We start from the raw sequence: 22,784 nt of genomic DNA, 5'->3' as shown, positions 1-22,784 counted from the left end.
GGGTGACGCAACATTTGCATTACTGCTAAGATCAGTGCTGGTGAATGATGGTGAGGGCTTCCTTATCTACACAGAGGCGCGGCATGATCTGGCATTTACAGCTTTGGAGGTCTTGCTACATTGATACAGGAGTATCTAGCAGGAGCAGACAGACCGAATAAGACCGAAGGGCGGAAATTCACTGCAGAGGAAAAATGCGACGTGACGTGACCGATGCGTTTGCTTTGCTCTGACTTTATCTAGATGAAATCTGACCTGTGAATTCATGAAGCTCTATCTTCTGAGCCAATAGAAAACTAGACTGTGTACAAAGTTATCATGGTGATTTTTATTGGTAGTTACATAACTTTAAAAAAAAAAAAAAAAATTTATTTATTTATTTATTTATTTTAAAAGTCCTAGCGTGGGAGCAGTGCTACAGTATGACGGCCATCTAAAATCCACCAACAGAAAGACTGCAAACTCGCATCATAGCCAATAATACGCCAGTAGTGATGGATAAACCTAAAAGAAACATGCTAATGAACAGAAAAACGCATCCTCAAGCTCACTTTAAGCGTAATTTGTGTTCATGCGTGCCATTTTTCTGCCCTGGTTGATTTCCAGATGACGCCGGTCGATGGCGTAAGCTATGCAGTAACGTAGTAAGCTTCTTTATGCGCAGGTCTGTCGTTAGAGGATCTTCGTCTGCTCAGCAGTAACATTTGGCTTGACATCTTAGGCCTCCAAGGCGCCATCTAAAAATCTACACTTGGGGGAAATGGCAGGAGCGTGTCATTGGATGATGTCATGCTAAAAACAGGACTGGCACTCAGGACTAGCTATAGACTGTTTTCTTTACACAAACGATTGAAATACAGTCTGCTCTTCCCATCTAAACCTTTCCATTATACAGTAGCAAAGACATGACTTCCTGGTCAATTTTGCTACGTAAAAAAGCATTCCTTGTATTCCAGGTGTGCTCCTGTAACATCAGTCCAGCTGGTATGGATTTCCAAACCGCTCTGTGCTGTAATAGTTTTCACACCTTTCAAGTACATCCTGGCTCTCAGCAGGAAGAACACGCCCTTCGTCAAAGCAAACCATTTTTGCCTTGCTGTTTTTTTCCCCCCCTTCTGTTTTCGTTCATACATAGCAGAACATATAAAGTCAGCTCCAAAAGTATTGGCACTGTCTCTGTCTTGCACTAAAAAAGTTTTTAAAATGTGTGTATATATAAAAATTTAATAGATCACAATTATTTTCTCCCTTAGAAACACTAGCACAGTTATTATTTAGTGTTTTTTTTTTTTTTTTTTCCTTTCAGTTTTCCTGTAGTACTAAATGTGAGGGTGCCAATAATTTTGAGACATGGAGTTTTGTTAAAATAGATGTTTTGATAAGGGTTTTCGTTTTCTAATAAAAAAAAATTTCATAACGACCTTTTTTTTTTTTCTTTTAAGGCCATCTTTGCAAGGGTGCCAATATTTCTAGAGCAGGTTGTACGTACAGTAAGAAGTAAAATATAGCTAAATGCACCTCAGCTACATTTTATTTGTAAGAATTTCTACAGGTGCCAGTAACTGTGATCCAGATGGTTTGTGTGGAATAAATTTACGCTCATATTTGTGTGAAGGGTTTTTTTTATATTAAAAAAAATTTTTTTAATTAAAAAAAAATTCATCCTTATCAGGGGTGCCAAAATTTATGGCGATGAATGTACATAGTTATGTCAATCAAACACTTGTACAGGTGTATTACAGAAGGGCTAGTTACATGTGGACGGAGGTGAAGAAGGAATTAAACTGGTAAACTGGTAATAGTAAAATGAATAACCTACTACATTTATGAAAACACAGTCCTTCTCCCATAATGCTCTCCTTCACCTCCTGCCAGCTGCTGGAACAGGAACTTAAGACGCTTTTGCTAACTCCATTGCCATTGTTCCCGACAGGATGGGGAGTTTCTGGTGCGTACACATCATGTGGAGTACGCTGACGGGGGGATTCTCGACCCCGACGACAAGCTCGCGGACCTGCTCGAGGACAAGGACAAGGTAAAACAAACAGACAGATGGACATTATCTAGAATTACTGATCTCAGTTCTTAGTTGTGTGTTTGTGTGTGTGTATTTGGGGTGGGAGGAGTGAAGGCTGTCACTTCCTGTGCTTCTCAAAAGCGTGAATGAAAGCACTAAACCGACTGAACTTCGAAATCATACTATACTACTGCGTTCCAACTGGAATCCGAACTTTTATATACTATAGTATACTCTACTACTGAATATTGAAATCCTATTGTATTACTGCACTGTAAGGCGCTACAGTATATCATATTATACACTACTGAATACTAAAATGTACTGTTCTATTACATTATACTATACTGTGCCACACTACTGAATGCTGAACTTTTAAATGCTGTACTGTATCACTGTATACCTAGTATACCATATTGTATTTACTATACCATACTACACTATACTTTTGAACAATGAACTTAAAAAAATACTAAGGAATAGTGAACTTCAAAATGCTAGTGTTATATTGTACTGTACTATATTATAGTATAATATATGATCATACACTATTAAATGCTGAAATTTGAAATACTGTTATACTGTACTATTGAATACTAAACTTGTACTCAACCAGCAAATACTGCACTGCTAGTATACTATAGCGTGCAATAATCATTTGGACTGCACTATACTATACTTCTAGTATACTATACTGTGCTATAATATTTTGTACTGTACTATGGAATATTGAACTTCGAGTATATTATGCTATACTGTGTGGTAATAGTTTGTACTGCACCACGCTACACTATACTATACCACAGAATACTGAACGTCTAGTATACTATACTATTGAATACTAAACTTGTACTCAACCAGCAAATACTGCACTTCTAGTATACTATAGCGTGCAATAATCATTTGGACTGCACTATACTATACTTCTAGTATACTATACTGTGCTATAATATAATATTTTGTACTGCCTATGCTATAATGAATTTCTGGTATACAATACTATACTGTGCCATATTTTGTACTGTACTATACTGAACGTCTGGTATACAATACTATACTGTTCTATAATATTTTGTGCTGCACCACACTATACTATCTTATACTCTACTATGGAATTTGGAACTTCTAGTATACTATACTATACTGTGCGATAATATTTTGTACTGCACTATATTATACTCTGCTGTGCTACTGAATACTGAACTTGGAAATGCTATTATACTATACAATAGTCTAGTATATAATATCATACTATACTAGTATATAATAGTAACTATATAATGTAACAATGTTATACTGTACTGAAGTATAGTATACTAAACTATGCTATACTGATATTCAAAACAATCGAATACTATAACTGCTATTATACTACTAAACTGTGAAATTGCGATTTCAGGTACTATTATGAGCATTGAAATCCTGCTATATTATACTGTATTGTACTATATTATTATACTCTTATACTATTATTAAGTATTATATTGGACAATATATACAACAGTGGGTTGCCCATGATTATATATTTATTTATTTATTAAAGAATGACACATTCAAGAATGAATAAAAATAATAAGTGTAATTGAGAACTCTTGTTTTCAGTTATGTTAGAGTAGCCTTTTTTTTTTGACGTGACTAAGACAACAAACGGACTTATTATTAATCTTATCAGCTGTCACTCAGCTGTCGGATACGATAACGTATAAGAGAGAGGGCACTTTTAATATAAACTTCCCTCAGAGCTGCGGTTGTAGAAAACGAACACCTTTCTGACCAATCGGATTCGAGAATTCGTCTGGCTGCGTCTCGCACTCGATGATATGCATTTCAAGGGTCACGAAGAACCGATTTCAAAATCCGATAGCCCGGCTTCAGCTTCCGTGCACCTTACCTGCTTGTTTGCGACACTTATCTTGCGTCTTTCACATACTTGCAGTAACACACACACACGCACACAAAACACACGAAACGGGCCACAGGACAAACTTGTTTGAACGCAGTTCATGAAAGCGTGGTGTCTCACGTGACGACATGTAGACCTGCTCAGCCGGATCTTCCTGGCTAGTGAGGAATTTGCCAACAAACTCGTCATTCTAATGTGTCTTAGGGATTAGCGTTTAAAAGAACAGACTGGATTTATTCTTACAAGTGATGGTTGTTCCGGGGTGAAATTTAAAAAAACAAAAAAAAAGAGTTATCCTTGAGATGGAGAATGTAGATTTTCTACCATGATTAAATATACGGACAGTTTGAGCGGTCTAGTATCCAAAATTCTTTGTCCAAGCTTTATTTTCCTTCGTAACGTCTTCGTCTCTATGCGCATTTAATGAGGCATCGTGTATATGACAGGATGCGACAATAAGCAGTAAACGGGAGCTAGGTTGCGGAATTGCAGCTAGGTAGGAAGCCACGTCGTGAGCAGGGAGCTGAAGAAACGTCGTAACGTGGATTTGTTGTCGGTTTGTCGCTTGCCCGTGCGAACGTAGCGTTACCGCTACGCCGTACTTCCTGGAAATAAATGATTCGCCCCATCGCCCCCCACACCCACAGACACACACACCCCCTTTTCCACTTACTTATTCATAGCCGTTAGCCATCTTTTGCAAAACACAATCTTCTAATAATGCTAATGGATTCCAATGCAATGCATTATTAAGATTTCTGGCACATTTTAAAAATGTAGAATAATAGCAATCTTAGTCAGCAGGAGCGCGATGAAGCGTCTGGGGTACGCACAGACACCGTTTAAGATGATGAATAACGGCTTTATTCCGAGCCCGCGGATGAAACGGTCTTTTTACGGAGCACTTCATTTGAGCAGCAGCGGATTGCGAGCGTAGATTTTGGCGAGGCAGTCTCGCAGACGTCGTTTTAGACGTGCCTTTTTTTTTTTCGAACTGTGTGCGATTCCTGAGTGCGTTCTCGGCACTCCTAAAGCGAATCAAACATGCTAATCGACACTGATACTAAGTCTGAGCTGTGTTGAGATCCCACTCTCGAGGTTGATGAGGGTGAAATCGCTGTGCCCCCCCCCGCTTTCTCCCCGTTGCCCCGGAGCTCAGCGGTGATTGACCTGATTGTGCACCCGGCTCATGAATATTCATCACAGCTTGATGGATGGCGTTAATGCGTGGCGGTGCTGCGGTGGACCATAGGGGGTGAAAGGTCACACTGAGAGCGGCTGACGGAGTGCTGCGCTTAGTTAATTAAACACTTCATACCTCCTCCTCCTCCTTCTTTCCCCTTCTCTCCAGCGTTCTTCCTTTCATTCACTTCATCGTCACTTCCAAGTCATTCAGAGTGGATTTTTCCTTTAACCTGCTCCTAGCTGGACGCCACGTTGTGAGCTAGCAGTTTTTCTAGCTTTTTGCGGCAGTGATTAGGGTTAGAAGAGCTAGCTGGATAGAACATGCGCGATCGCTAGTTAGAGTCTTATTCTTTACGTTATTATTATTATTATTATTATTATTATTATTATTATTTTCCCTCTTTGCTCTCTCTGTGTGTTTGTTTCTCACAGATACGTGGATGTTATGGAAATGTAGCCTCCTGGTTATCAATCCCAGCTTTCGCAAACGCGCGTCTCTACAATGAGCTGGTTCGAATAAAGGTCAAAGCAATCAGTTTCCATTAAAGATAAAAGATGTGTGTATTATACACGGAGCCTGAGCACAATGCGCACATTGTGCAGGCAGTCCAATCTCTCCAAGGCCACGCCCCATACAAGAATAGCTTACAATAAAGGTCACAACAATGTATTGTACGTCGAGAGTCACGTTAAGATTTACAGTACTGGATGTGTATTAAGCGAAACCGCAACGAGTTCAGTTGACGTCAGTGTTTTCAAAAACGTACGTTTTTCCCGTTCACGTGAAGACAGTTTAGAACTCTCACTGTTCTCATCAGGAAGAGTGTTTTTGAAAAGCTTCCTCTTCAGTAACACAAAGTGGAAATGAATTCAGAATGAACCGTATACTGTATGTGTGGGCGGGGCAAAATAGCTAGTATTTTAAAATCCAGTTTTTTCCCTCTGTGCTTTGACAAACCCCAAAGCGATATAATCTTAGCTTTGTCCACCCACAGAGAGGCGTTCAGTGGGTTTTTGTGGTTGGGATGGTTACGTTGGAGGTTGTTTAGGTTTCTGTACTCGTATACATACCTGACTGACTGTTCTCCTCAGTTCCTGTTCAGTGGCTTGTGTTCCTTTTTTGCCTTTTCATGAGTTGGTTACAACGAAAACTACAACCCTGGTTGTTCCAGTTCCTCTGGAAAAAAGTCGAGTAACCATAGTTCTTCTGAAAACCTTCGGACATCATTTACAGCTTCTGAGTTTCCATCCCTGAAAAGTCGATTGATCTGGAAACGTTCTTTGATAAATCTTTAGGGGGGAAAATGAATCTTAAAATGTTAAAAAAAAAAAAAAAAAAAAAAAAAAAAAAAAAGGAATAAACATTTAGACGTAAAAGTTTTAAAAAGCAAGACTGCTCTGGGAAAGTTCTCGTAGTGTCTTTTGAGGAAAATATCATGAAACCCAAAGAACGAAAAAAGAAGAGGGGGGGACCCCATGAAAAAAAACAACAACAGCAGCGTCTTTAAAGTCCCGTCTAATAAAGAAAGCACTGAAATGAAGAATTTCAAAAGAAATCTTAATAAAAGTTAAAATGGCATCTTCCCACCTTGGCTAATTTGCCTTTTAATTAGCCAGCTTTTACGCTAGCACTGGATCGAATTCATTTTAGCATCCGCAAATTGCTCTTTATATCGGCAGCTGATTCATTTCATACCTTGGCTAAAAAGGCCTGATGGCTTTTCCACTCTCTCTTGCGAATCTTGGTCGTCTCGGTAATGTTTCATGCGGAAGTAGTAATGCATTAGTGATGCTAATTACCGCTAATTCGAGAGCTCATTAAGGTTAGATGGAAGTATTGTGCTTGCACTCGAAAAAAGCTGATGCACAATCAGAATCATTCCAGACCTTCGTCAAAGGCCGTTAAAACATGGAAACTCTCGCTTGTGTCAGGCTCGCATCGGACGAACTCTTGTGCGATTGCATCAGAAATTCAGATTTGTTTGCATCATAACGCATGCTGATATGTGCATTAGCCTAGCATGTATACAGGCCAAGAGGCAGCATTTAGCCTTGCTCATTTGGACTACTCGTTTCTTTACGTGTGAGTGATGAGGAGTCTTGAATGGAGGCTGATTACAGGATGACGAAATTTGCAAAGCATTGTGGGGTTGCAGATTAACTAGCGTTAGAGACAAGAGCCTATCAAATTTCTTTTTTTTTTAATGTGAGTGGAAAAGGGATTTTAGCTAGCACTGACTACATATTCTTCAAAAAAAGTTTATTTTATAAGTTTTTATTAAGTCTATTTTTGACAAATCATAAATTTATCTAACTCACTAGGCAAAACTCCAGCCTTATGTTTTGGTTTCATGAACACCTATAGTTGACTAGGCTAACAGTGATCGCTAATGTAATATCATAACCTGTGACGAGGTAGTTAGCTGGTTATGTGTGTTCATACAGATTAAGACAGACGAACAAGTGTATGATCATCTCGCACATCCTTTCAAACTTCCTTCCTGCTTGAAGTGTAGTTTAAGGGTGTTTCTGGAATACACGCTGTTAGCGTCAGGTTCTGCTGTGGCTCATTTTTGGTTAATTCCCTGGTCAGTGTTTGGTTAAATCTATGGTTAATTTTGGTTGTCCTTCTTTAGTTTTTAATGCATTATGTGGTTAACTATTGATTAATTCTATGGTTCATTTTCTCATTTTCTGTGGTGAATTTTATTACCTGTGGTAGATAATTCTGTGTTAAATTATTTCTTGAAATTTTGCTTTATTCTGTGTTAAATTATTGGTGAAATTTTGCTTTATTCTGTGGTAAATTATTGGTGAAATGTTGCTTTATTCTGTGGTAAATTATTGGTTACATTTTGCTTTATTCTGTGGTAAATTATTGGTTAAATTTTGCTTTCTTCTGTGGTAAATAATTGGTTAAATTTCGTTTTATTCTGTGGTAAATTATTGGTGAAATTTTGCTTTATTCTGTGGTAAATTATTGGTTACATTTCGCTTTATTCTGTGGTAAATTATTGGTTACATTATGCTTTATTCTGTGGTAAGTTATTGGTTAAATTTCTTTTTATTCTGTGGTAAATTATTGGTTACATTTTGCTTTATTCTGTGGTAAATTATTGGTTACATTTTGTTTTATTCTGTGGTGAATTATTGGTAACTTTTGCTTTATTCTGTGGTAGATTATTGGTTAAATTTTGCTTTATTCTGTGGTAAATTATTGGTTAAATTTTGCTTTCTTCTGTGGTAAATAATTGGTTAAATTTTGCTTTCTTCTGTGGTAAATAATTGGTTAAATTTCGTTTTATTCTGTGGTAAATTATTGGTGAAATTTTGCTTTATTCTGTGGTAAATTATTGGTGAAATTTCGTTTTATTCTGTGGTAAATTATTGGTTACATTTTGCTTTATTCTGTGGTAAATTATTGGTTACATTTCGTTTTATTCTGTGGTAAATTATTGGTGAAATTTCGTTTTATTCTGTGGTAAATTATTGGTGAAATTTTGCTTTATTCTGTGGTAAATTATTGGTGAAATTTTGCTTTATTCTGTGGTAAATTATTGGTGAAATTTTGTTTTATTCTGTGGTGAATTATTGGTTACTTTTGCTTTATTCTGTGGTAGATTATTGGTTACATTATGCTTTATTCTGTGGTAAGTTATTGGTTAAATTTTGCTTTCTTCTGTGGTAAATAATTGGTTAAATTTCATTTTCTGTGGTGAATTTTATTACCTGTGGTAGATAATTCTGTGTTAAATTATTTCTTGAAATTTTGCTTTATTCTGTGGTAAATTATTGGTTACATTTCGCTTTATTCTGTGGTAAATTATTGGTTACATTATGCTTTATTCTGTGGTAAGTTATTGGTTACATTTCTTTTTATTCTGTGGTAAGGTATTGGTTACATTTCTTTTTATTCTGTGGTAAATTATTGGTTACATTTCGTTTTATTCTGTGGTAAATTATTGGTTACATTTCGTTTTATTCTGTGGTAAATTATTGGTGAAATTTTGCTTTATTCTGTGGTAAATTATTGGTGAAATTTTGCTTTATTCTGTGGTAAATTATTGGTTACATTTTGTTTTATTCTGTGGTAAATTATTGGTTACATTTTGTTTTATTCTGTGGTGAATTATTGGTTACTTTTGCTTTATTCTGTGGTAGATTATTGGTTAAATTTTGCTTTATTCTGTGGTAAATTATTGGTTAAATTTTGCTTTATTCTGTGGTAAATTATTGGTTAAATTTCGTTTTATTCTGTGGTAAATTATTGGTGAAATGTTGCTTTATTCTGTGGTAAATTATTGGTTACATTTCGTTTTATTCTGTGGTAAATTATTGGTTACATTTCGCTTTATTCTGTGGTAAATTATTGGTTACATTTCGTTTTATTCTGTGGTAAATTATTGGTTACATTTCGTTTTATTCTGTGGTAAATTATTGGTGAAATTTTGCTTTATTCTGTGGTAAATTATTGGTGAAATTTTGCTTTATTCTGTGGTAAATTATTGGTGAAATTTTGCTTTATTCTGTGGTAAATTATTGGTGAAATTTTGCTTTATTCTGTGGTAAATTATTGGTGAAATTTTGCTTTATTCTGTGGTAAATTATTGGTTACATTTTGTTTTATTCTGTGGTAAATTATTGGTTACTTTTGCTTTATTCTGTGGTAGATTATTGGTTAAATTTTGCTTTATTCTGTGGTAGATTATTGGTTAAATTTTGCTTTATTCTGTGGTAGATTATTGGTTAAATTTTGCTTTATTCTGTGGTAAATTATTGGTTACATTTCGCTTTATTCTGTGGTAAATTATTGGTTACTTTTGCTTTATTCTGTGGCTAATTTATGGTTCATTGTGTTATTTTCTATGTAAATTTCTGGGAATATCCTTTGTGTTTACTCTGTAGTAAGTTTTTTTTTATTTATTTTTTTTAGTTAATTTAGTGGTTCATTTTTGAACAATTCGCTGTCTTGAATACGTAAAGAAATCATACTTTTTAATTCTTCGTTTATTTTTCGTCTAATTAATGGTCTCGAACACTTTAAGGCAGTGAAGTAATGGCCCATGCCATCTCTCTGAGCAGGCATATACACACACTTTCACACACTTCCTTCGCGTCTTCATTTTATTTGTTTCATTTCAATATTGATTTTTCCAAGAAAGCGTTTTTTTTTAATTGACGGTAACGTGCCGATCTCCCGCACACACGCACTTCTGTCTCAGACATATTGTCTGTAATCGGATAATCAGCGTGGTCATTAAATGCTCATCAGTTAGGCTAATGTCAGCAAATAAAGCACACTGATTAGCATGTGCATGGTCTCTGAAAAGAGATAATGTCATGTGTGTGTCTGAGATTCAGCACCTTTTGTTCACAATTTACACCGATTTTTCTTTTTATTCCCTTTGTTCGTCACGGTCGTTAGGGGTCCAAGCACCAAAGCTCAGCCTTGCTGGTTAATTTAGGTTGGATTAAAAAGAAATGTATTCTTCTTTGTTATTTCTGCTCAGTTGTGGTAGACAAGCCTTTGCACCAAATTTGGCAAACTGTTTTTGTTTTTTATTTTATGTGTAATTTGAGTTAATTAGCTGAACACCCAAGGCAGACATCATTAGTGTTCCACATTGAGGTGGTGATGATAATACTAATAATCATTTTTGTCGAATCACATCAACCTAAGTAAGAGGAAATGGTGAGGGGGAGTAGAGAAGGGTGTTTAAAAAAACAATACTGAAACTCTGGCATGGTTTACAGGTTGAGTTTTGTTTCTTTAAAAATATACAGTCAGGACATTACAGAAGCGATAAATAGCCCAGGCATCCAATACCCACAAATCCTTGCCATTTTTCTCTTTTTCATGACAGATTTTGTGTTTTTCTACTCCGCTGTCACCAAAGTTGAAGAAATGGAGCAGGATTGTGTTTATGAGGGCACTGGGAGATGCTCGGGTTCCTCAGTGACATTTATGAGGCATGTCTGAGGATTTTATATATATATTCTGGTAGACTTTCAGGGAATTTTGACAATGATTACAATTCTCTTACTTATTGAACAACGTCATGTCGCTTTTGTGGAACGTCCAAAAAAACCCCCCAAAAACCCCAGTTTTGTACATGGGGCAAAACTTCAAGTTACAGCTGTTACAAAGCCCTGACACTGGAGACTCCTTCCATAAATGTTAAATAAACATCTCCTTACAGAAAAATCGTATGGGCGATTACACGCTTTTCTTAGCTGAACAACGATGACTTATTAATTATTAGTCGTCGAAGGTTATCATAGAAACGATAACGTAAGAACGCAAAAAATCTGAAAATATACGCGCTCTGTTATCGCTGCTGTGTTTTCAGTACACTGTGAGCATAGTGCTGCTTTTTTTAAGCTTCCACACACCTTCTCTTTTGGATATGTGTTGTTCTTGCTTTTTCCAAGTCTCGCACGCACGCATGTATCTCGCATCCCAGCTACGCCATCGCCTTCGAGAGGAGGTTACTGCGTCAATCACAAACTAATAACTAATAAACGCAATCAGAAAGTGCTCAAGCTGCACCTGGGTCCCCGCCGTCTCCACCAACCACCAGCGAGCACCGTCGCCATCATTGTTATCGCGAATTTCCACAGGCGGTCGCCGCGCTAATTAATTATCCAAACGAACGGGCTTCTTTGATTAGATGCTAATGAGGCAGAATGGGCCGCTCGGAAACAAACGGCGGGCCAGAGCGGCACGTCGCTCCTCGTTTCCGTCGAGGACGTCTCGAGAAGCTCTAATGGATCGTAATGGCGTGTCTCTCGTGTTTTAGGAGGGCATAATTACACATTATAATGCTAACTTCATGTTAATACTCTTCATCTCCAATTCATGGCGCTTTTCTATCCGTCAGACGAGGGTAATTTGTCTGGAACAGCACAATTTATAATGAACGTGGCGCAGGCAGGTGGCTGAATTAACCAGACGTTAAAGTCAAGTGCAGACGGCTTAGGAGGGGGAACTGTAGCTGAACCTGCGATACACGACAGACTAAACAAATGCAAAGAAAAGAAACGTGACTGAATGGAACATAAGGAGGAAATGGTGGAAGTTATTGTTATGATGAATGAGAGACGATGGTGGAGAGAGAGGAAAAAGGAGAGACATACAGATGGAGAGACAAATGGTAAGGGGGAGAGAGAGAGAGAAATGAGTAAGGGAGGGAGGGACAAAAGGTGAGAGAGAAAAGGAGACAGGAAGTGAGAGAGACAGAGGAAAAAGGAGAGAAAGAGAGATATACAGATGGAGAGACAAATAGTAAGAGAGAAATGGGTAAGAGATGGAGAGAGAGATATGAAGTGAGGGAAAGACAAAAGGAGAGAGAGATTTTTGATAAAAATGATTATCCACATAAAAATATTAGCTCCTCTATGACACCACATTCCTTCAAAAATGTTAGTCCATATATTAAAAATGAAAAATCAATTAAAAGCTTTGATGGGATCATATCCGTGATCGCCATCTCCCCATTATGTTCACCGTTTTTATGTAAATAAGCCACTTTGTCTTTACCCAAAATCAAATTGAACACATGACCCTCGTATTTTTTGATTTTTTGAACATATTTAATACCCAAAGTAAAAGTTTGCACAGAAAACTCCTCGTTAAAACAATGAAAAAGATTCTGCGAGACATTAAATAAAGGCTTACACCTCGGGCGGTGCGTAAAGGGGTGAAATATAGCATGAAGAATTCTTTACAATCCATTTCCATTTCATAAGACGACCTTCTAAGTTTCTCAATTGTTCCTTCACAGTTTATTTATTTATTTATTTATTTTTTGGAACAATCGCCTAAAAACACTCCCAAATACTTCAACCCACCCTTTTTTCCAGATTAACTCATTTGGGAGTATCGGAACGTCCCTTTTCCACTTTCCCACTAACACCGCTTCACTTTTATCCCAATTTATTCTTTCTGAAGCGATCGTTTCCGAACGTCTTTAATACGATAATACAATAATATCATCAATGTAAGCAGTTAAGCAAAAAAAAAAAAATCCCTCCTAAAACTCTCCTCAACTTATTTCAGAGCGCTTCTATTGCCAAAGTAGAGCGTGTCCCTGACGAACAGCGACCTCGCCTAACCCCACCACACACTTTTAAAAAGGAGCCCGTAATCTTTTACTACACTCTCAACGTCACCATATAACATCTCAATATATAATGCTCTAAAGTCCGAGCTAAACCCAGACGCTTGTGAAGTTTTCCCACACGTAGTTTAATAAATGTTCCACGCCATCAAACGCTTTTTAGTCGTCTACAGAAATCAACAATATCTACACCCAGTATTTCAGAGGCATCAAATAAATCTCTAATTAAACGAATCTCAACAAAAAAAATCCAAGTTTTATTGTAAAAAGAAAAACAATTGTCCGATAGCATGAGAAGTAGCCTGTATCGGCGATACATCGGTGCAGCTCTAATTAAAAGGCCAGTATGCTCTTTTTGCCTTGACGGAGTTATTGTACGTATGTCTAGACTATGGTCTGGAAAACCAGCTTGGATTACGAAACAGTTCTTAAAAATACTAAGATAGTGTTTAAAAAGTTGTTCTCGATAGGACCTTTCTAGTCTCGCTAATGACAGTATGTTATCACGGGTATGTGCCCATGTATATTGCTTCAAATTCCCATTGAAATGTCTCCAGACTTCACACAAAGCGTTTGCTTCAATCATCTGAATGAGCAAACGTGGCTCTGCACCACTTCCGTCCGTATTCCTTTATACACGGTGAAAGTCCCCAGCTAGAAATAATAAATGCTCTTCAGTGTCGCATTCGTCCGAAGTTCCGCACAGTGTCTAAGATCCCCGTTCTTTCCGCCGGTGATGTTGGGGCACGTGCACAAATCAAAACAAAGGTCTGATTCTCAAACTGGGCTTGAATCTTTATAAGTCGTACCGTTCACAACCTCGTCCGTGATGAAAGAACAAGGAGTGAAACTCCTAGCGAGTAAAAACGTAGAAAGGAAAGACCCCTGAATTCTGTAGCGCGTTCAACAGCATTTGTTTCATCGCTGTGTTTCCTGTGCAAATAAAACATTGAGTTGTTCGCGTTTCATGATCGCTTTTATCGCGGACACCCCTTTCACTCCATGGCGTGAGTCAGGGAATCCAGGTCAGGAGGCAGTGATGGAGTGTACGGCGTTCGTTAACATCCGTTTGCTTCCTAAACGGAGGAAAATACAAGAGAAGAGACACCACTGTGTACAGCATTCTCTACCCATAATGCACCGCGGCTTAAACCTTAACCTCTAACATCTGCTACTGCGATGGTGACGCACTCTGGGCGTGTTTGTACCTTTATCGTACAGAAGAACCAAACCCAACAACAGCGGGATGAATCGTGTACCGTGTTTTATGGGAAGTCCGGATAAGATCAGCGTTATAGAGATGGTGAAACACCTCAGGGGTGTGTGTGTGTGTGAGAGAGAGAGAGAGAGAGAGAGAGAGCCTGCCAATCTCCATGGCAACGCCCCAGGATCCTGGACGTAATGAACGCATGTCTTTTCCTCTCTTTCCCTCTCTCAGTCTCTCACGTTCTTCCTTTACCTCTTAAATACAACAATCATGTTTTTCTTCTCCGTCTCTTTATCGCTCGCTTCCCCCCCCTCCATCTACTGATATTGCTCACTTCTCCATCAATCACTCCATCATCGATTCTTCTACCCTTATTACATCATACACTAACATCATTCACCCAGTCTTCCATTTATACATCCTTCAATCATCCATCCATCCGTTGTGATTGGTTTGGTACGTCCATCCATTTTACATCACACACCATTCACTTCACGTACTGCTCCATTTATACAGCGATCTATACATTAAGTTGTTCGTCCATCCATCCGTCTGTCCATCGTGCTTTGTTTGGTACATCCATCCATTCTACATCATGTACTTGTATCATTCAACCCAGTCCTCCATTTATACATCCATCCATCCATCAATTCACCATAACCCATCTTGCTTGGGATCACATCCACCCTTATTACATCACCCACTTTTATCATTCACTCAGTCCTCCAGTGATCTATTCGTTAAGTTGTTCGCCCTTCAGTTTGTCCACCCATCCGTCCACAAGCCGTCCATCCATCCGTCCTTCAGTCTACCATGCTTTGTTTGGTAAATCCATCCATTTTACATCACACGTTTGTATCGTTCAACCCAGTCCTCCATTTATACGTCCATCCACTCCTCCATCTATTAATCTATCATGCTCAGGTTGGTATTTTCATACATTTTACATCTTACATTTATTTATCCCCTCTTCCATACATCCATTCATTAAACACACCTCTCATGTTCTCTTTTGTCCCTTCTTCAGCATCCCTGTTTTTTTGCCCCTCCATGTCTGGAAGTCCACCATGTTCCCTACAGCGTGTTCAATCTGAACTGAAATACCCTAGAAGGATTAGGGTGCCAGAGCAGGGCGCAGTTTTAGACACGGGCTCACGTCACTCATCCTGATAATGATGTTTATTACACAGCACTTACAGCGTGTCTGATTCTCACTCTGATCAGGTGTGTGTGTGTGTGTGTGTGTGTGTGTGTGTGTGTGTGTGTGTGATTATCCTGAGTCAGAGCTTCTCACTTCAAAGCCTTCAGAACGACGTGCTTCATTTCCTGTGCTTTAACTCTTTAATGAGACTGTGTGTGTGTACGAGATGTATCTCAGTGTACAGACCGCAGTACTGTTTGTGAAAGCTAGGTGGCGCAGTCTCTCTGAATCACTCCGAGCTTTCTTACAATGTTTAAGGAGAAAAGGGTTAAATTTGAAAAGGAGCTTTGTGTTAGGATCCTCCTCGAGGCGTCGAGTTGACATGAAGAGTTTCTCACGAGGGAGAGAGGTGTGAATAGGAGTTCTCTCTCTCTCTCTCTTTGTGTTTTTGCTCCTGTATGTGATCTCCCTTTCGTTCTAATTCAAGAGTCGAAGGCTTGGAGGCATGTTCGTTTTGAATGGTGAATCAGTTTAAATGAAACCTGCACACTAAAAACACGTGCATGTTTTCCACTCGTGCATCTGAAATGTCTGTCATCTTGCACAGTCTTCTTTAAGGGATAAACATGCGTTTTTTTTTTTTTCTTTGTGGTGCTCCTGAGTGATTCAAAAGATTCAAATGACTCAATTGACAGTTCTGCTGTTCACTATTTCGATGAAGTAGCTGAGGTTTCCTGATGATCCTGAAACCACTGCAGTGAAACACAAACCCATCAAGTTCTACCGCTGGCTCGATAACATCCCACCCGTTAGTGCGAGGCTAATGAAAGAAACACGCTCATTCCGAATCAGATCTTATTCAGTTCATGTTGATGAGGGATAAGTGGCTAAGTCTAGCCATTTTGTTTGCTGGACTTCTGGTTATCGGACTTTTGTTTTTGGATTTGGTTATCGGACTTTGGTTGTTGGATTTGGTTGTTGGATTTGCTTATCAGACTTTTGTTTTTGGATTTGGTTATCGGACTTTCGTTTTTGGATTTGGTTATCGGACTTTGGTGATTGGACTTTTGTTTTTGGACTTGTTTATTTTGGATGTTTGGTTATTGTCCTTAAGTGTTTGTTTTTTTGTTGTTGAACATAAATCATAAATTGTTGGACTTCAGTTATTGACCTTTTTTTTGGAGTTTGTTGGACTTTTGTTGTTCAACTTTGGATGTTGGACTTAGGTTTATGGATTTGTTTTATGTTGGACTTTTGGCTTTTGGACTTCTGGTTGTGCCATTTGTTTTTGGATTCCAGTAGATGTTGGTAGTTAGACTTGTTATTGGACTTTGGTTGTTGGACTTCCGATTGTTTCATTGCTCTGACCTCAGTTTGGTCTCTTTGGTTTTTATTTTCCGACTTACAAGTCTCACAAGTGTCGCTTTCGTTTGACCTTAACATTTGTCTTTTGGGTTGACCTCATTTGGGCCCTAAAGGCACAGCCAGAGAGCTAGGTACAGCAGTGCATATGTTAATCTCATTACTGTCTGAGGCCACATTACACCCAGGGGAGTTATACTAGCAGCCACATCCCGTTCAAACCATGCTTCAGGCTATTTTAAGTCCCTGGCAAGTGCCAAGTTCGAATGGTACACTCGCTCAATGTACACATATCTTATGACGGGGCTGTCTTCAAGCTACACTGGCACCGCTAACGACACATTCCACAAGGAGAAAGCATGAACCCTGCTGTTTTATTTCTAATTTAGTGCAGTTCCATTTTATTTGCTTAGCACCTTATGTCACAAAAGCGGCATTACAGAAATCTGGATGTAGATTTAAATGCCTAATGAGGAATCTAGAGGTGACTGTGGCAAAGAAGTCGTCCCTGACATGACATGAGGAAGCTTGGAACTGTATTAGAAAGGTGACTTTGGTCCCACACTTGAAAACCACTCAATTTCTGGAAGGATCTATGCTTTAGTTGTTCGATATAAATGTATTTGATGGAGTTCATTCATGTATTTAATGCTCGAAACTTACCGACAGCTTTGTGGTTTTTTAAGCACACGTTTGTCAACTTCCTGCAATGGGAAAGTGGTCTTGGAAAAACACACACGGGCAAAGCCATGCTGATGAATGCGTCTCTAGAGGGCAGAAAAGGTGTAGAGTGTGTCCACACTCACAACGCTCTTGAAAGTAATCACAAGATGATCTATAGTGTAATGGAGGTGCGAGTACTTCTGAATAAGTAAGCCATGGCTGGTATCATAGTCGTCATCGAGAAAGTAGAAATGAGCGAGTAAGAGGATGGTTGACGACGCCGCTTTTATTTTTCGGCTAAATAATTCCCATTTTCCTATTTTTGCACACTTAGGGGGCCAAGCACGTGACCCTTGGTGAGTATCTAGTACTACTTCCTACTACTTAGGCCAGAGAGATGAGCCTCAGAGATGAGCATTTTGCTCCTCCCACTTGGATTTTGAGCTAATTTGCATAATAGTTGTGAAACTACCACCTCGTCCTAGGAATGTTGGTGTGTATCCCAAAAATTGGTGTCTAAAGCAATGTTCGGGACCAGATTCCGAGGACATGGTCGTGGGGCACGGCCAACTAAGGGGGTAGAGATGTAGAGTTAAGTCAAACTGTTTCTAAGGAACCGTAATTGTGAGCAAGCTGAGATTTGGTGTGCTGAACTGTTGCGTTATCTATGCCGAGTAGATTTCTACAAATGACCAAGCCATCAGCTAATCGATTTTCAGGAGCGATGTTCTCACGGCTATCCTTCAGCCGCTGTCACTGCTGATTGGTTGCATGCACTCGCATGAAACTTGAAAGTCAAGTTATGTCCAGGACGCGATTCTGCACGGTTTAGGGCGTGACCGTCCACTAGAGGCGGAGTTATGTGTAAGCATGTGCGATCGAGCTAAACTCCGTTATGTTGCATTGTTGTGCTAGTCTGTAAGTAGATTTCTATTGATGAGAAGTTACTTTAAAAAAAAAACAACAAAAAAAAACCAAACAAACATGGCCGCCATAAGCCAGTCAGCAGGGCAAGGATTCGATTACCATCATAAAACTCGATCTGTATATGTCTATAATGATATAAGATATAATGATATAACTGTGGTTTCTTTAGTGTTGTATGTATGTATATAACTTCTAGGCACTGTTTGCCAAGAGTGCTTGGACCCCGCAGATCGCTGTTTCATCGCTAAACAGCACTAGGACTCAATTTTATATCTTTCTCTTATTACCCATGTCGTAATTATTATAGGAAGCTAACGGAAATGCTCATCAGTGACAAAATAGTCAAATCAGGCTGCTTTCCTGCTTTCTCTATGTTGGATTTGCACATTTTTGGCAGCGAATCCCATGTGTTTTTTTTTTTTTTTTTTTTTTTTTTTTTTTTTTTTTTCTCGTCGCAGAAAGCAACATACGAATGTGCCCTAACGAGCTTTAAAAACCCTTGCTATGTCGCCGCTGCAGCTGTTGCACGGGACATTCGAAAGAAGCCAGATTTGATTTCCTGTCCAAATAAAGCCTTGGAGATGGAGTTCTGAGAGAAACACAGAGCGACATCCATCCATCCGTCCGACCATCCATTCACTTCGCTATGATTGCTTCCCTCGCTCTCATTTCACTCCATTTCTCTCTCTCTTTCTCTCCGCAAGCGCCTCATCCAATCTGGGCAATTTCTGCTTGTTTTTCTTTTGCTGCAGGGGGAAGAAAGGTGAACTGGAATCACACGGGCAAGTGTGGAAAGCGCAATCTTTCCACCATGATTGATGTGACGCGTCCCTTTCCTCATGTCACCGCTTATTGTTTTTTTTTTTTTTTGTTTTTTATATCCTGGAAAAAACAGAACTGTTATAGATGTAGATGATTTTCTTATAGAAACGAACCTTCCTGTTCTCCCTGTTTACATTCTGTCGCTTATTTCTTCTTCTTTTAGTTCATTAAGTAGTCACATCCTTCCGGCGGCATTTTGAGGTGATTAGAAGAAGGGAGAGCGGAAAGAGAAATGACAGAGGGCGCCAATTTATTAGTGAAGGTGGAATGAATTCATTAGACTGTGATACACACACGCGCACACACACACACACAGATAACCTGTCCATGTCTTCTCGACTCATAGAGACGAGCGTGACATCATGTTTGACAGTTTCTGATTTCGTTGTCGGATTCAATTTATCCACTGAGGCTTAATGTGTATATACACACACACACACACACACACACACACACACACTTGCGTGTCCATTTGTGGTCTGCCTTCTGAGGCACAATGAAACTTTTAATTGTAACGTATGATGTGCTAATCAAAGACTTCTTATTGAGCAGAGTCACAATTGAAATATTGTATGGATAAAGAATGGACGGATGGATGGAAGTATATATGTATGGATTAATAGAACAAATTAATTGATTGACTGATAGATAGATCAGTGATCAGTAGATCAACAGATATATGTTTAAAGGATGGATGGATGGATGGAGTGTTTGAGTAGGTGATTGGTAAAAGCACTAGATGGATGTAATGATGGATGGATATGTAATAGAACAAAATGATGGATCGAGAGTTGGATGGATGAATTAGTGGATACATGAGAAGAATGTGGGTGGGTGGATGGATGAATTAGTGGATACATGAGAAGAATGTGGGTGGGTGGGTGGATGGATGGATGAATTAGTGGATACATGAGAAGAATGTGGGTGGGTGGATGGATGGATGAATTAGTGGATACATGAGAAGAATGTGGGTGGATGGATGGATGAATTAGTGGATACATGAGAAGAATGTGGGTGGATGGATGGATGAATTAGTGGATACATGAGAAGAATGTGGGTGGATGGATGGATGAATTAGTGGATACATGAGGAGAATGTGGGTGGATGGATGGATGAATTAGTGGATACATGAGAAGAATGTGGGTGGGTGGATGGATGAATTAGTGGATACATGAGAAGAATGTGTGTGGGTGGATGGATGAATTAGTGGATACATGAGAAGAATGTGGGTGGATGGATGGATGAATTAGTGGATACATGAGAAAAATGTGGGTGGATGGGTGGATGAATTGGTGGATACATGAGAAGAATTTGGGTGGATGGATGGATGAATTAGTGGATACATGAGAAGAATGTGGATGGATGGATGAATTAGTGGATACATGAGAAGAATGTGGGTGGATGGATGGATGAATTAGTGGATACATGAGAAGAATGTGGGTGGGTGGATGGATGGATGAATTAGTGGATACATGAGAAGAATGTGGATGGATGGATGAATTAGTGGATACATGAGAAGAATGTGGGTGGGTGGATGGATGAATTAGTGGATACATGAGAAGAATGTGGGTGGATGGATGGATGAATTAGTGGATACATGAGAAGAATGTGGGTGGGTGGATGGATGAATTAGTGGATACATGAGAAGAATGTGGGTGGGTGGATGGATGGATGAATTAGTGGATACATGAGAAGAATGTGGATGGATGGATGAATTAGTGGATACATGAGAAGAATGTGGGTGGATGGATGGATGAATTAGTGGATACATGAGAAGAATGTGGGTGGGTGGATGGATGAATTAGTGGATACATGAGAAGAATGTGGGTGGGTGGATGGATGAATTAGTGGATACATGAGAAAAATGTGGGTGGGTGGATGGGTGGATGAATTAGTGGATACATGAGAAGAATGTGGGTGGATGGATGGATGAATTAGTGGATACATGAGAAGAATGTGGGTGGGTGGATGGATGGATGAATTAGTGGATACATGAGAAGAATGTGGATGGATGGATGAATTAGTGGATACATGAGAAGAATGTGGGTGGGTGGGTGGATGAATTAGTGGATACATGAGAAGAATGTGGATGGATGGATGAATTAGTGGATACATGAGAAGAATGTGGGTGGGTGGGTGGATGAATTAGTGGATACATGAGAAGAATGTGGGTGGATGGATGGATGAATTAGTGGATACATGAGAAGAATGTGGGTGGATTGATGGATGAATTAGTGGATACATGAGAAGAATGTGTGTGGGTGGATGGATGAATTAGTGGATACATGAGAAGAATGTGGATGGATGGATGAATTAGTGGATACATGAGAAGAATGTGGGTGGATGGATGGATGAATTAGTGGATACATGAGAAGAATGTGTGTGGGTGGATGGATGAATTAGTGGATACATGAGAAGAATGTGGGTGGGTGGATGGATGGATGGATGAATTAGTGGATACATGAGAAGAATGTGGATGGATGGATGAATTAGTGGATACATGAGAAGAATGTGGGTGGATGGATGGATGAATTAGTGGATACATGAGAAGAATGTGGATGGATGGATGAATTAGTGGATACATGGGAAGAATGTGGGTGGATGGATGAATTAGTGGATACATGAGAAGAATGTGTGTGGGTGGATGGATGAATTAGTGGATACATGAGAAGAATGTGGGTGGGTGGATGGATGGATGAATTAGTGGATACATGAGAAGAATGTGGATGGATGGATGAATTAGTGGATACATGAGAAGAATGTGGGTGGATGGATGGATGAATTAGTGGATACATGAGAAGAATGTGGATGGATGGATGGATGAATTAGTGGATACATGAGAAGAATGTGGATGGATGGATGAATTAGTGGATACATGAGAAGAATGTGGGTGGATGGATGGATGAATTAGTGGATACATGAGAAGAATGTGGGTGGATGGATGGATGAATTAGTGGATACATGAGAAGAATGTGGGTGGGTGGATGGATGAATTAGTGGATACATGAGAAGAATGTGGGTGGGTGGATGAATAGGGAAATGCAGTTGTGGATGCATAGAAAGATGGACACAGATGAATCAATAGATACAGCCAGATGGATGGATGGATGGATGGAATGATGGACTGATAGAGGAGTATGCATCACAGCAGGAAAACTACAATGATTCCCAAAACAATCTCGGAAGTAACATGTCGTTACATTAGGAATGATGGCAACGCCTCGGCAGGATCAGTCTGCTGCGTCCGCAATAATGACCCCATTTTATTGGTTTTTGGTGTGTGTGTGTGTGTGAATAAGCAATACTAATTGTGAAATTGCTGCAGCGTTCATCAGTATCAGTCCTTCAGTTCCACGCCGTTTCTCACCATTTGATCTTTTACGTGGATTTCCGCTCTGTTTCTTGTTTTGGATTTTAGAATATTAAAGGAGTGTATA

At 39.1% G+C, this 22,784-nt stretch overlaps 1 protein-coding gene across 3 annotated transcripts in view; it reads left to right on the top strand.

The window, feature by feature from the left end:
- The window catches only part of pard3ba (par-3 family cell polarity regulator beta a), a 112,259-nt gene that overhangs the window by 5,789 nt on the left and 83,686 nt on the right, over window positions 1–22,784 (top strand). For all 3 annotated transcript variants that reach the window (XM_017456907.3, XM_017456908.3, XM_017456906.3), the window contains exon 2: window positions 1,934–2,035. In XM_017456907.3, the coding sequence (XP_017312396.1) occupies window positions 1,934–2,035 (102 nt within the window). The remainder of the gene's footprint in view (window positions 1–1,933; window positions 2,036–22,784) is intronic.

This window comes from Ictalurus punctatus, chromosome 26, assembly GCF_001660625.3.
Source record: "Ictalurus punctatus breed USDA103 chromosome 26, Coco_2.0, whole genome shotgun sequence".
In the NCBI taxonomy this organism is placed as follows: domain Eukaryota; kingdom Metazoa; phylum Chordata; class Actinopteri; order Siluriformes; family Ictaluridae; genus Ictalurus; species Ictalurus punctatus.
Note: the sequence above shows the minus strand (reverse complement) of the source record. Positions and strands in the feature narration are given on the sequence as shown.